This window comes from Chiloscyllium punctatum, chromosome 14 (assembly GCF_047496795.1).
Source record: "Chiloscyllium punctatum isolate Juve2018m chromosome 14, sChiPun1.3, whole genome shotgun sequence".
Classification (NCBI taxonomy): Eukaryota; Metazoa; Chordata; class Chondrichthyes; order Orectolobiformes; family Hemiscylliidae; genus Chiloscyllium; species Chiloscyllium punctatum.
The window spans coordinates 5206769-5220764 of NC_092752.1; the positions used below are offsets into that span (position 1 = coordinate 5206769).

General features: G+C 42.2%; 1 protein-coding gene across 1 annotated transcript in view; it reads right to left on the reverse strand.

Annotated features, from left to right (window-relative positions):
• mttp (microsomal triglyceride transfer protein) overlaps positions 1–13996 on the reverse strand; it is a 60782-nt gene that overhangs the window by 3806 nt on the left and 42980 nt on the right. The window contains exons 13-17 of the mRNA XM_072583811.1: positions 11715–11812; positions 10591–10712; positions 8815–9042; positions 4811–4935; positions 3473–3643 (exon numbers count right to left, since the gene is read on the reverse strand). Of these exons, the coding sequence (XP_072439912.1) occupies positions 3473–3643; positions 4811–4935; positions 8815–9042; positions 10591–10712; positions 11715–11812 (744 nt within the window). The remainder of the gene's footprint in view (positions 1–3472; positions 3644–4810; positions 4936–8814; positions 9043–10590; positions 10713–11714; positions 11813–13996) is intronic.

Consider the following 13996-nt stretch of genomic DNA (forward strand, 5'->3'; position numbering starts at 1 on the left):
GTTCACTTGCTCTCTCTCAATAGAAGTTAGCCATTTGGCCCATCATGTCTGTGCCATCTCTTTTTGTGAACAATTCATTTAGCCCCTGTTCTTTCACCATATTCCTGAAAATTTTCTCCTTCACATATTCATTCAATACTCTTTTTGAAAGTTACGATTTAATCTGTTTACACCACCCTTTCAGGAAATGCAATTGAAATTCTAACCAATACCTCTGTAAAATGATTGTAATTATTTTACTTTACACTACATTTTCCTAACTGCCTGAAATATATTTAGATTTAGGGTGTAGTTTTGTTCACTGAGCTGTAGGTTTAATATCCAGATGTTTCATTACCTGGTTAGGTAACATCATCAGTGGTGACCTCCAAGTGAAGCGAAGCTGTTGTCTCCTGCTTTCTATTTATATCTTTCTGCTGGATGGGGTTCCTGGGGTTTGTGGTGATGTCATTTCCTGTTCGTTTTCTGAGGGGTTGATAGATGGTATCTAGATCTATGTGTTTGTTTATGGCGTTGTGGTTGGAGTGCCAGACCTTTAGGAATTCTCTGGCATGTCTTTGCTTAGCCTGTCCCAGGATAGATGTGTTGTCCCAGTCAAAATGGTAGTTTTTTTTCATCCGTGTGTAGGGCTACAAGGGAGAGAAGGTTGTGTCTTTTTGTGGCTAGCTGGTGTTCGTGTATCCTGGTGGCTAACTTTCTTCCTGTTTGTCCTACGTAGTGTTTGTGGCAGTCCTTGCATGGAATTTTGTAGATGACATTGGTTTTGTCCATGGGTTGTACTGGGTCTTTTAAGTTTGTTAGGTTTTGTTTGAGAGTGTTGGTGGGTTTGTGTGCTACTAGGATTCTGAGGGGTCTTAGTAGTCTGGCTGTCATTTCTGAAACTTCTTTGATGTATGGTAACGTGGTTAGGGTTTCTGGCTGTGTTTGGTCTTGAGGAATCTGCGCACTGTATTTTTTGAGTATCCGTTCTTCATGAACCCCAGGAACCAGGAGAAAGATATAATTAGAAAACAGGAGACAACAGCTTCGCTTCACTTGGAGGTCGCCACTGATGATGTTACCTAGCCAGGCAATGAAACATCTAGATATCAAACCTACAGCTCAGCGAGCAAACCTACACCCTAAACCTCAACCTGAGCTACAAACCTTCACAAACCTTGCATATATTTAGATTTCTTGCCTTTCTTGCTTGGAGGAACTGGTGCATACAGAGATAGCCACCCACACATAGCAGCTGCCTCTTGGTACTTCAACCAACTGGTTATTACACACACGTAATAAATAGACGACTGGATTATATGAGCCTGGGAATTACACTAAACCTTCATAAAACAGCTGGAACATTAAGCCCATCCATGTGGAATACAGTTTAGGAAGAATGTGAAGGTTATTGTGAGGGTACAGAAGAGATTTACAAGATCAGTTCCAGCGATAAGTGCCACCACTGGACAACCTGGGATGAAGGAGGTGACAGGAAATGTGACAGTGTTTGAAGACATAAACTATTTCCAATGGTTGAAGAGTTGACAGGACATGGATTGAAACTGTTGGAAAAAAATCAGAAGCGACTGGAAAAAAAGGCAGTTTTTTTATGCGTGTGATTAATGTTTGGAAAACATTACCTGACTGGTTGCTGGGTAGAAATTCAATAGGAGTTTTCAAAGATGAATCAGATAAACATTTGAAGGGAGCAGAATTTGTGGGAGAAATGATGTGTACGTGAAACGGGACCATCTGGATTTGACTTAAAAAGACCTGGCTTGGAAACAATGGGCCAAATCTTCCAAATACGACTTTTACCATCTAGAAAGACAAGGGTAGCAATGGGCTGCTTTGTCCAAGGTGGTGTCAGGCTTCTTGAGTATTGTTGGAGCTGTACTCCTCAGGCAGGTGGAGAGTATCCCACTGACTTGTGCTTTGCAGATCGTGGATGGGCTTTGAGAAGTCAGGAGATGAGTTACCAGCCACAGTATTCCTAGCCTCTGGCCTGGTCTTGTAGCCACTGCATTTATATGGTGAGTCCAGTTCAGCCCATGGTTAATGGTCAGCCCCTGAAATGTTGGTTGTGGGGGATTCAGTGATGGAGATACTATTGAATGCTAAGAGGTGGTGGTTAGTTTGTCTCTTATTGGATATGGCCATTTCCTGGCATTTATGTCGTGCAAATGTTAATTGCCACTTGTAAGCCTAAGTCTGGATGTTGTCCATGTTTAAACATGGACTGCTTCAGTATCTGGGGAGTTGTGAACAGTGTGAAACATTGTGCAATCATCAGCAAATATTCCCATTTCTGACCTATTAATTGGAGGGAAGATCAGTTTTGAAGCAGCTGAAGAAGATTGGGCCTAGGACACTACCCTGAGGAACTCCAGCAGAGATGTCCTGGATCTGAGATGACTGACCTCCACCAATGCCAACCGTCTTCCTACATATCAGGTATGACTCAAACTACCAAAGAGTTTTACCCCAATTCCCATTGACTCCAGTTTTGTTAAAGCTCCTTATGCCCCACTCAGTCAAATGCGGCTTTGGTGTCAAGGGCTATCACTCTCCCCTCCACTCTGGAATCTAGCTCTTTTCTCCATGTTTGAACCAGGGCTTTAATTAGATCAGGAGCTGAGTGGCCCTGGCAGAACCCAAACTGGGCATCACTGAGCAGGTTATTGTTTAGCAGCTGCTGCTTAATAGCACTGTTGATGACCTCTTCCATCACTTTACTGATGTTCCAAGAGTAGACTGATGGGGCAGAAATTAGCCAGGCTGGATTTATCCTGCTTTTTGTGTAGAGGACATACCCCATTGTTGGGTAGATGCCGATGTTGTAACCCTTTTGATATATCACATGGAGTGAATCGAATAGGATGAAGACTGGTATCTGTAATGCTGGGCACTACTTGAGGAGGCCGAGATGGATCATCAACTTGGCACTTCTGGCTGAAGATACCAATGAATGCTTCAACCTTGACTTTTGCAATGAGGTGCTGGCTTGTCCACCATTGAGGACGGGGATATTTTGGAGCCAGTTCCTCTAGTAAGTTGCTTAATTATCCACCACCAATCACGACTAGATGTGGCAGAACTGCAGAGGTTATATCTGATCCATTGATTGTAGGATTGCTAAGCTCTATTACTTGCTGCTTATGCTGTTTGGCATGCAAAAAGTCTGATATGTTCACCAGGCTGCCACCTTGTTGTTTAGCTACAGGCCCTGGGATATCCTCCTGTGCTCTTCATTGAATCTGAACCATTCCATGTCACAGTGAGTTCCACATTCTAAGCAGTCTTTCAGTAAAGAGGTTTCTCCAGAAGTTCATAATGGGACTATGTGATATTTAAAGCTCCTACGTTTAGGCTGACCTGACTAGTGGAAACACCTTCTCACAGTATGTACAAACTAAACCTTCCATACTATTAAAGACACTTGAGCAGGCCACCTCTCTCCCTGTCCAGGCAGAATTGATGTATGTCTTACCTGAATGGAAATTCGTCTTTGACCATCTGCATACAGACCAGGAATGGATATTCAGAGAACTTCACAGTGGAGATGAAATCAAGTAGGGCCTCAGTTTCCACACTCACCTCAACACCACTCTTAATGAACAAAGAATCCACTGTGATGTTACCAACGACAACCACTGCACCCCTGGAAGAAAACAAAAGCAAGCCGTTTGAGGCTTTACCCCATCTGTGAACATTAAATCCCAAATCCTGTACTTTTGGGAATCTGATAGCCAGATCATTTCCAATTCCCAACCTCACAACACTGGTTTAATATGCAAAAGTCCTAAACCAGCAAGCTCCACTCTTGTTTGGTGAAGCCAGGAGCTGTTGGTAGTGAGGAACTGGCTGGGGAGTACAACAGAACACAAGATGGTAGTCATCAGCAGTTAGTAGTTGCCTTGTGGGATGGATCAGGCAGGAGAACTGTGGGCCAGCAGCTGCATGTTCTAAGTGAGTGGCCAAGCGTCAGTCAAGAGGTACCTGAACTGCTCTGCTGAATCGATTTGTGCCATCACTTCGGTATCTCAGTTTGAAGAAGCCTTGTTTATATTCCCTTAACACTTTAAGTGAACAACAATATCACACTCTGGCTCCCCACAGCCATGCACTAATGTGTCCCAGACTGTCATGTAATGGCTATGTTAGTAGATGATAATCCAAAGATCTAGACTAGTAATCTAGAGACACGATTTCAAATCACTCCATTGCAGCTGGGGAGCACAAATTTAATTAACAAAAATCTGGAATAAAATGTAAGATCATAGTAAAGGGGAAATGAAACAAAAACAGAAATTGCTGAAGAAACTCAGCAGGTCTGGAAGCATATCTTACTGTCAGACCTGCTGAGTTTCTCCAACAATTTCTGTTTTTGTTTCAGATGTCCACCATCATCAGTTCTTTATTTATATTTTTAAAGGGTAAGCTACTGGATTGTTGTAAAGTCTGGTTTACTAATGTTCTTTAGGGAAGGAAATCTGCCATCCTCACCTTCTTGGCTGTCATGTGACTCGAGGCCCACAGCAATTAACTGCCCTCTGAACTGGCTGAGCAAAGCATTCAGTTTTACCCTTCCATGGCAATTAAGGGTGGGCAATGAAAGCTGGCCCTGAATGCAATACTTATGTCCTATGAATGAATTCAAGGCAAGAGGATGGAATTAAGATACTCATCAAACATGATCTCAGTGAATGGTGGCATTAACTCAATGAGGCTGATTAGCCTCCTCCTTCCTGTCCCAGGTTGTCACAGTAGGTACAGCTGGACAAAAGGCATACAAACCACAGAATGCAAGTTACAGGGAAGACTGTACCTGTTGGTGACGGTGGTTTTAGATTCCTGGTACCACAGGCTGAAATCCATCCCACCGGAGATATCAATGGCCAATCCTCCTTGGAATTCCACTATCGCTTTCAGCCCGGACTGCAGCTGAAAACTCTGAAATTTAAAAAAAGTAAGGCTTCAAGTTCTAAAGGACTCTTTGCTGAAACACTGGATTCCCAGTCTATTTCATAGTCACAGAGATGTACTGCACAGAACCAGACCCTTTGGTCCAACTCATCCACGCTGACCAGATATCCTAAACTAATCTAGTCCCATTTACCAGCACTTAACCCATATCCCTCTAAACCCTTCCTATTCACAGACCCATCCAGATGCCTTTTAAATGTTGTAACTTTATCAGCCTCCACTTCTTCCTCTGGCAGTTCATTCCATACATGCACCACCCTCTGAAAAACCACCCCTTAGGTTCCTTTTAAATTTTTTCTCTCTCACCCCAAACCCATGCCCTCTAGTTTTGTTTTTTGGATTTGCAAAAGAGCAAACTTTCCTCACACAAGTTACATAGAACTTGCAACATCTTTGGACCATTATGTCAGTGTTTGTATTTATCATGTACCTCCTCCCATCCCATTCCATCACAGCCAATCTGTACCTCGTTTTTTCCCTGTCATCTATTTATCCAGTTACCTTTTAAATATATCAATACATTCTCTGAGGGAGTGAGCCCCACATTCTCAGTCCTCTCTGGAGTAACAAAGCTTCTCATGAATTTCCTGATCTATTAACGACTGTTTGTTATTTATGGCTCCTAGTTTTAGGCTACCACCTGCTTGGAATTGTCTTCCCTATATCGACCTGTATTGAAACACATCCTCATTCTGGAGATATCTATCAAGTTAACCCTCAGTCTTCTTGTTACTGGGGAAGAGAGGCCTAGACTAATTGATACTGATAACAATGTCCTCTCAGCTCTGATATTTGCAAATATTTTTTACACTCTCTCTGGTGTCCCTGGTCTCAAGCCATAGTTACATTTAAAAGACAGCTACGTAAATGCATAAGGAAAAAAAAGTACAGGGACAGGATTATAATCAGTAGAATAGGAGAAGGGGTACAGCATAAACAATGGCAAACACCAGTCAGGCTGAGTAATCTGTTTTTGTGTTGGGTGTTCCATGTCATACTTGATTCAAAGCTTAATCACCATCTACCACCTTCAACATTCAGTCTTTCCAGCTCTGATGCATAGTGGTAGCAGTGTGTATCATCTACAGGATTCATTGCAACAACTCACCAAAAATCCTTCAACAGCACCTTCCAAACCTGTGATCTTTACCATCTAGAAGGATGAGGGCAACAAATACTTGGGAACGCTAAGCCACTCACCATTCTGAGTTGGAAATATGTTTTTGTGCCTTCATTGTCATTAGGTCAAAATCCTGGAAGTCCCTTCCTAACATCACTATAGGAGTATTTTTGCAAGATTTGTGAAGGTTTGTAGCTCAGGTTGAGGTTTAGGGTGTAGGTTTGCTCGCTGAGCTGCAGGTTGGATATCCAGATGTTTCATTACCTGGCTAGGTAACATCATCAGTGGTGACCTACAAGTGAAGCGAAGCTGTTGTCTCCTGCTTTCTATTAATATGTTTGTCCTGGATGGGGTTCCTGGGGTTTGTGGTGATGTCATTTCCTGTTCGTTTTCTGAGAGGTTGATAGATGGTATCTAGATCTATGGTTTGTTTATGGCATTGTGGTTGGAGTGCCAGACCTTTAGGAATTCTCTGGCATGTCTTTGCTTAGCCTGTCCCAGGATAGATGTGTTGTCCCAGTCGAAATGGTGGTTTTTTTCATCCATGTGTAGGGCTACAAGGGAGAGAGGGTCGTGTCTTTTTGTCGCTGGCTGGTGTTCGTGTATCCTGGTGGCTAACTTTCTTCTTGTTTGTCCTACGTAGTGTTTGTGGCAGTCCTTGCATGGAATTTTGTAGATGACTTTGGTTTTGTCCATGGATTGTACTGGGTCTTTTAAGTTTGTTAGTTTTTGTTTGAGAGTGTTGGTGGGTTTGTGTGCTACTAGGATTCTGAGGGGTCTTAGTAGTCTGGCTGTCATTTCTGAAACTTCTTTGATGTATGGTAAGGTGGTTAGGGTTTCTAGCTGTGTTTGGTCTACTTGTCGTGGTTTGTTCTTGAGGAATCTGCGGACTATATTTTTTGAGTATCCGTTCTTCTTGAATACGTTGTATAGGTGGTTCTCCTCTGTTTTCCGAAGTTCGTCTGTGCTGCAGTGTGTGATGGCTCATTGGAATAGTGTTCTGATACAGCTTCGTTTGTGTGTGTTGGGATGGTTGCTGGTGTAGTTAAGTATTTGGTCAGTGTTTGTTGGTTTTCTGTATACGCAGGTTTGTAGTTCTCCGTTGTCCTTTCTTATGACTGTGACGTCCAGGAATGCGAGTTTGTTGTCGGTTTCTTCCTCCTTGGTGAACCTTATGCCTGTGAGGGTGTTGTTGATGATGTTAAATGTCTCTTCTATCTTGTTTCGTTTTGTGATGGTAAAGGTGTAATCTACGTAGCGGACCCAGATTTTTGGTTTGATGGTTGGTAGGGCTGTTTGTTGTAGTCTTTGCATTACCGCTTCTGCTATGAATCCTGATAGCGGAGATCCCATGGGTGTGCCGTTGGTTTGTTTGTAGATTATGTTGTTGAAGGTGAAGTGGGTGGTGAGGCACAGGTCCACTAGCTTCGTGATGTTTTCGTTGGTAATGTGATTGATGGTGGTTGGGGTGTGTGTGATGGTCTGTTCTAAAAGTGTGGTGAGTGTTTCCTTTGCCAGGTCGATGTTGTTGGAGGTGAACAGAGCTGTTACGTCGAATGAGATCATTGTTTTGTCTTCCTCTATTTTGGTGTTTTTGATGATTTTTAAGAATTCCTGGGTGGGGTGGATGGAGTGCTGTGACTCTTCTGCTAGGTATTTCAGTCTTGCGTGTAGTTCTTTGGCCAGTCTGTAAGTTGGTGTTCCGGGTAGTGAGACTATGGGTCTGAGGGGGTTTCCTGGTTTATGGATTTTTGGTAGTCCGTAGAATCGTGGGGTGTTGGTCCCATCTGGTTTCACTCTCTGGAATTCCATCTTGTTTAATTGTCCGGAATTGTGTAATTTTCTTAGGAGGTATGTAATTTTGTTTCCTTGTTGTGGGGTCAGGTCTAGCGCCACCTGTTGGTGTCTGCAAGTAGTGCATTGGCTTTCTCCATGTAGTTCCAAGAACCCCATCCAGGACAAACATATAAATAGAAAGCAGGAGACAACAGCTTCGCTTCACTTGGAGGTCACCACTGATGATGTTACCTAGCCAGGTAATGAAACATCTGGATATCAAACCTACAGCTCAGTGAGCAAACTTTCACCCTAAACTATAGGAGTACTTACACAAGATGCAGTGGTTCAAGAAGATACCTCAACACCTTCTTAAAGGCAATTAGGAATGAGCAAAAAATGCTGGTCATATCCCATTGCTAGGATTTCAGCTGATGGTAAGACTGGACAAGGTAGATCCCAGAATGAAATCTGGCTTGGTAGATCATATGTTTATTTATTGTAATTGATTGCCCTCGACTGCCTGGCATAAACCCAGCAGTATAAACATTTCATCCATTAACAGCACAGGCTTGTGGCCAGGGAATTAACTGAAATCATGTGTCTGCTTGGAACTGAGATACTTAGGCCACTGTTCCAAATTACTTTCTGACCTTTTAAAAGAAAATCCTTCACCAAACTGACCAAAATCTATTTTCCTCTATTTTAAATTCCAAATCACAAATGATAATAACATATATGCCTTTATTAAACCACTAATATTTTTGCAAATCATACACAGGATTAACAAAGGAATCTTAATTAAAATTCTACATTCGAGCAATATCAATTAAAAAGAACATTCTAATTAAGATCAAGTAGCCAACACACAAAAATCAAAGCTCTAAACTGTTAAACTCAATGGCTATTTAAAAACCCAGAAGTGAAGGTTGATGGAGATGAGCAGGTACCTGTGCATGATCAACAAGCAGAATAAGGCCTTTGACCACATTCATTGGCTCTCCCGTCGCTGTGAACATCTTGGCCATTAAGTCACTGTAGCCTCGGAAGAAGGTAACTGGTTTAAGCTGGACACCAAACAGTACTGCGGACATTCCAGCCAGTGACTCAAGGTCCCCCTCGCCCTCATCGGCCTTTGCGGCTATAAGAGACTCTAAACCCTGGGCTTCAATCACAACCTGCAGAAAATAAAAATAGCATGAAATTTCAAGTAGCCCTCCTGCAGAGACACCAGCAACCCACCTTTATCCAGGCTGACATTCCCAGGCCAGTACTGAAGCACTGACAGAGGTATAGCCCTGTAAGTCAGACATTAAACCTCACAGGTGAACGCGAAAGATCCCATGACTTTATTTCAAAGAATATCGGGTTGATGACAGCCAGAGAAGTTATCATCATCATAAATAATAGAACGGGCTGATGTCTCTTATTTACATAAAACAAAGTCTGAGGGTTGATAATTCATTCATTCCTGGGGTGTGGGCATCACTGGCTAGCACAGCATTTATTGCTCAGAGAGCAGTTAAGAGTTAACCCCATTGTTGTGGGTCATATGAAGTTGCAGACCAGATAAGGACAGCAGATTTCCTTCCCTGAAGAGCATTATTGAACCAGATGGAGTTTTAAGACAATCAACAATGGCCTCCTGGTCATCATTAGGCCTTTTTTAAAATTCCAGATTTTATTTTTAATTGAGTTCAAATTTTAATCATCTGCCATAGTAGGGTTTGAACCTATGACTGCAGAACATTAATCTGCATGGGAGTGTGGGAATCTGGATTACAGCCCAGTGACATTACCACTACACCACGATCTCTTGCAGAGAGATCTGATGGAGGTCTGTAAAACTATGAAGGAATTCATTAGGATTAGTGTAGAGAAGATGTTTCTAATTATGGGGAGATCAAAAACATCGGGTCTTACAACAAGATGGTCAATATTAAATCCAGTCAGAAATTCAGGAGAAACCTCTACATCCAGAGAGTGGCAACAATGGGGAACTCACTCTAACATTGATCTGGCTGTGCTGCTGCAGGATATTTAGAGTCTGCTCAGGTAATGAAACATTAAATTAAATTAAGAAACATATTAATGTGACTTAGGCATGCCAAGAGACAGCAAGAGAGGGCAAATTCAAATGACATTGTGTCACTTCCTGTGATGGTGTAGACTGTAGCTCATTAGCATCTTGCACAGTTAAAGATTAACCCTTATACTATCCTAGCTGCCACAGTTTGAGGCAAATGGTATTGATGGCTTTATAGGTAAGTTAGAGAAACACAAGGGGAAGCAATAAACAAAAGGTCGGGGCAATGGAGTGAAGTGAAGTCAGTTGGGAGGAGTCTCATGAGGAGTACAAACACTGACAAGGGCCAGTTGGGCCAAAGAGCCAGATTCAGTGATGTAAAATCGATGCCCATTTCTGTAGCAACTCTCACCTCTGCCAGAACTACTTCTGACAAAAAGTCTGGTTCTTAAAGCTCTTTGAACCTTGATTTTAATTCTGTGAAGAGGGCACATTTTGATAGGTTAAAATCTGATCCGTTAACCCTGATTTTCACCCTGTTTGACCGGCTTTCCAGCATTTCCTGTCTTTATGCCGGGAATAGGTACTTAAATGAGTCCAAACGTGTTTTGGACAAAACTTTGCTTGTTCCAATAAGAAAATGATTTAACCAATGAAAGCCTTTGTTACAAAAGAATGATGATTTTGAGTTATAACATACCTGGGTAGCTTGCAGCTCTGTCTCCTGGCTGAAAATAAAGATGTTCATGTTGCTTTTTCTTAGGATGCCGGATCCCGAGTACAGAATGTCCAGACTATAGGTAGATGATGAGTCAGTCCCCTCTGAAAAACAGGAAGATTGCCCCGGTAATTCACCCTGAATGAGCTTGGTGGAGACATGACCCACTTAGCACGAAGCAGCTAGCACCAGGATTTCTTCTGCCTTTCTGCATTCACACTGCACCCCCCTCCCCCCATACTCCCATGACAACCCTTCTCCCGTACACACAAACACCCAAATACATAGATACAATAGGAAACAATGATTCGAATGAACATAAGGAACGGGTTAGGTGAATTGGCCTTAGTGTCCAGGGATGTGCAGGCTAGGTGGATTAGCCATGAGAAATTCAGAATTATAGGGTATGGGAGTGGGTCAGGGTGGGATGCTCTTCTGAGGATCAGTGAGGACTTGATGGGCCAAATGGCCTGCTTCCCCACAGTTGGAATTCTAATTCCATTCTATATCAAACAGAAGTAGCCATTCAGCCCACTGAGCCTGTCCTGCTATCCAGTGCAGTCATGGCTGATTGAATGCTTCAATGCCTTTTACTCACCCCATCTCCATAACCTTGTACACAACTGATAATCAGAAAGGTGTGAATTGCTACATTTAACAGACTCAGAGATTGAGCCTCCAAGTCCCTCAGTGGGGGAGAATTCCAAAGTTTCACTATCCTCAGAGTAAAATTGTTTCTTCTCAGTTCAGACCTAAATCACACCATCACTCCCTATTTTTGAATTGTGTCTCTTGGTTCTAGAGGATCCAACCTGAAGAAATAATTTGCCAATATCCACCTTGTCTATCCCTTTCAGTATTTTGTGGATTTTAATGAGATCACCCCACGTTCTTTGAAATTGTAGAGAATACAGAACCAGTTTGCCCAATCTGTCTGCATGTAGCAGTCCCACCACTCTGGGAACCTTTGTTGCACACCCTCTATGGCAGTAATATCTCCCCTGAGATAAGTAGAATAAGACAGCACACAAAGCTTTTTCTAACATTCCTGCCAACGTTGTATTACTTTGAAAGGTGCTATATGAATGTTGCTGTTGTTGTCATACGTTTCATGTATCCTGAGTAGGCTGATGAGGAGCCAATCTTGGAGAAACGGTCATAGTTGTGGACGACAGTATCTTTTAGAACCTTCCATATCATTTCACTGAGGGATAAAATAGACATGGTTAGGAACATAGCACTGTGATCAATTGCCAGTTGAGGTCTGCTATAATGTGTTTCAATATACAGCAAATTTACTTAGAGATCATAAGACAATGAGACGTAGAAATCAAAGTAGGCCATTCAACCTGTCGAATCTACTCTACCATTCAGACCTTGGCCGATCTGATAATCCTCAACTCCACTTTCTTGCCTTTTCCCCACAACCCTGATTAAAAATTTATCTCAGCCTTGAATATACTTAATGACCCAACTTCTACATCCCTTGGTGGTAAAGAATTCCAAGATTCACTCCCCTCCAAGAGAAGAAACTCCTCCTTATCTCTATCTTAAATGTCTAACCCCTTGTCCTGAGATGATGCTGTCTGGTCCTAGAATCTCCCACAAGGGGAAACAACCTTTCCACATCGACCCTACAGAATCTTGTATGTTTCAATAAGGGCACCCTGGCGTGTTAGTTTCTTACAGCTGTCAAAAGTGGTAAATCATTATTTAAATTTTCATTTTGTTAGTTAAAAATATTGCTGAGAAAAGACATATTTTGTTAAAGATTTTCATCCTGCACATGATAAATTAAACTGTATTTATTTCAATGCAAGAGGCCTAACAGAGAAGGCAGATGAACTCGGGGCCTGGTTAGTAACATGGGACTGCGATATCATAGCAATTACTGAAACGTGGCTCAGGGATGGGCAGGACTGGCAGCTTAATGTTCCAGGATACAAATGCTACAGGAAGGACAGAAAGGGAGGCAAGAGAGGAGGGGCGTGTGGCGTTTTTGATAAGGGATAGCATTACAGCTGTACTGAGGGAGAATATTCCCGGAAATACATCCAGGGAAATTATTTGGGTGGGACTGAGAAATAAGAAAGGGATGATCACCTTATTGGGATTGTATTATAGACCCCATAATAGTCAGAGGGAAATTGAGAAACAAAATTGTAAAGAGATCTCAGTTATCTGTAAGAGTAATTGGGTGGTTATGGTAGGGGATTTTAACTTTCCAAACATAGACTGGACTGCCATAGTGTTAAAGTTTTAGATGGAAAGGAATTTGTTAAGTGTGCACAAGAAATTTTTCTGATTCAATATGTGGATGAACCTACTAGAGAAGGTGCAAAACCTGACCTACTCTTGGGAAATAAGGCAGGGCAAGTGACTGAGGTGTCAGTGGGGGAGAACTTTAGGGCCAGCGACCATAATTCTATTTGTTTTAAAATAGTGATGGAAAAGGACAGACCAGATCTAAAAGCTGAAGTTCTAAATTGGAGGAAGGCTAATTTTGACAGTATTAGGCAAGAACTTTCAAAAGCTGATTGAGGGCAGATTTTCACAGGTAAGGGGACAGCTAGAAAATGGGAAGCTTTCAGAAATGAGATAACAAGAATCCACAGTTAGTATATTCCTGTTAGAGTGAAAGGAAAGGCTAGTAGGTGTAGGGAATGCTGGATGACTAAAGAAATTGAGGGTTTGGTTAAGAAAAAGAAGGAAGCATATGTCAGATATAGACAAGATAGATCGAATGAATCCTTAGAAGAGTATAAAGGCAGTAGGAGTGTACTTAAGAGGGAAATCAGAAGGGCAAAAATGGGACATGAGACAGCTTTGGCAAATAGAGTTAAGGAGAATCCAAAGGGTTTTTACAAATACATTAAGGATGAAGGGGTAACTAGGGAGAGAATAGGGCCCCTCAAAGATCAGCAAGGCGGCCTTTGTGTGGAACCGCAGGAGATGGGGAGATACTAAACGAGTATTTTGCATCAGTGTTTACTGTGGAAAAGGACATGGAAAATATAGAGTGAAGGGAAATAGATGGCGATATCTTGAAAAATGTCTATATATTACAGAGGAGGAAGAGCTGGATGTCTTGAAACACATAAAAGTGAATAAATCCCCAGAACCTGATCAGGTGTACCCTAGAACTCTGTGGGAAGCTAGGGAAGTGATTGCTGGGCACCTTGCTGAAATATTTGTATCATTGATTGTCACAGATGAGGTGCTGGAAGACTGGAGGTTGGCTAACGTAGTGCCACTGTTTAAGAAGGGTGATTAAAAACAAGCCAGGGAACTATAGACCGGGGAGCCTGACATCGGTGGTGCGCAAGTTGTTGGAGGGAATCCTGACGGGCAGGATCTACATGTATTTGGAAAGGCAAGGATTAATTAG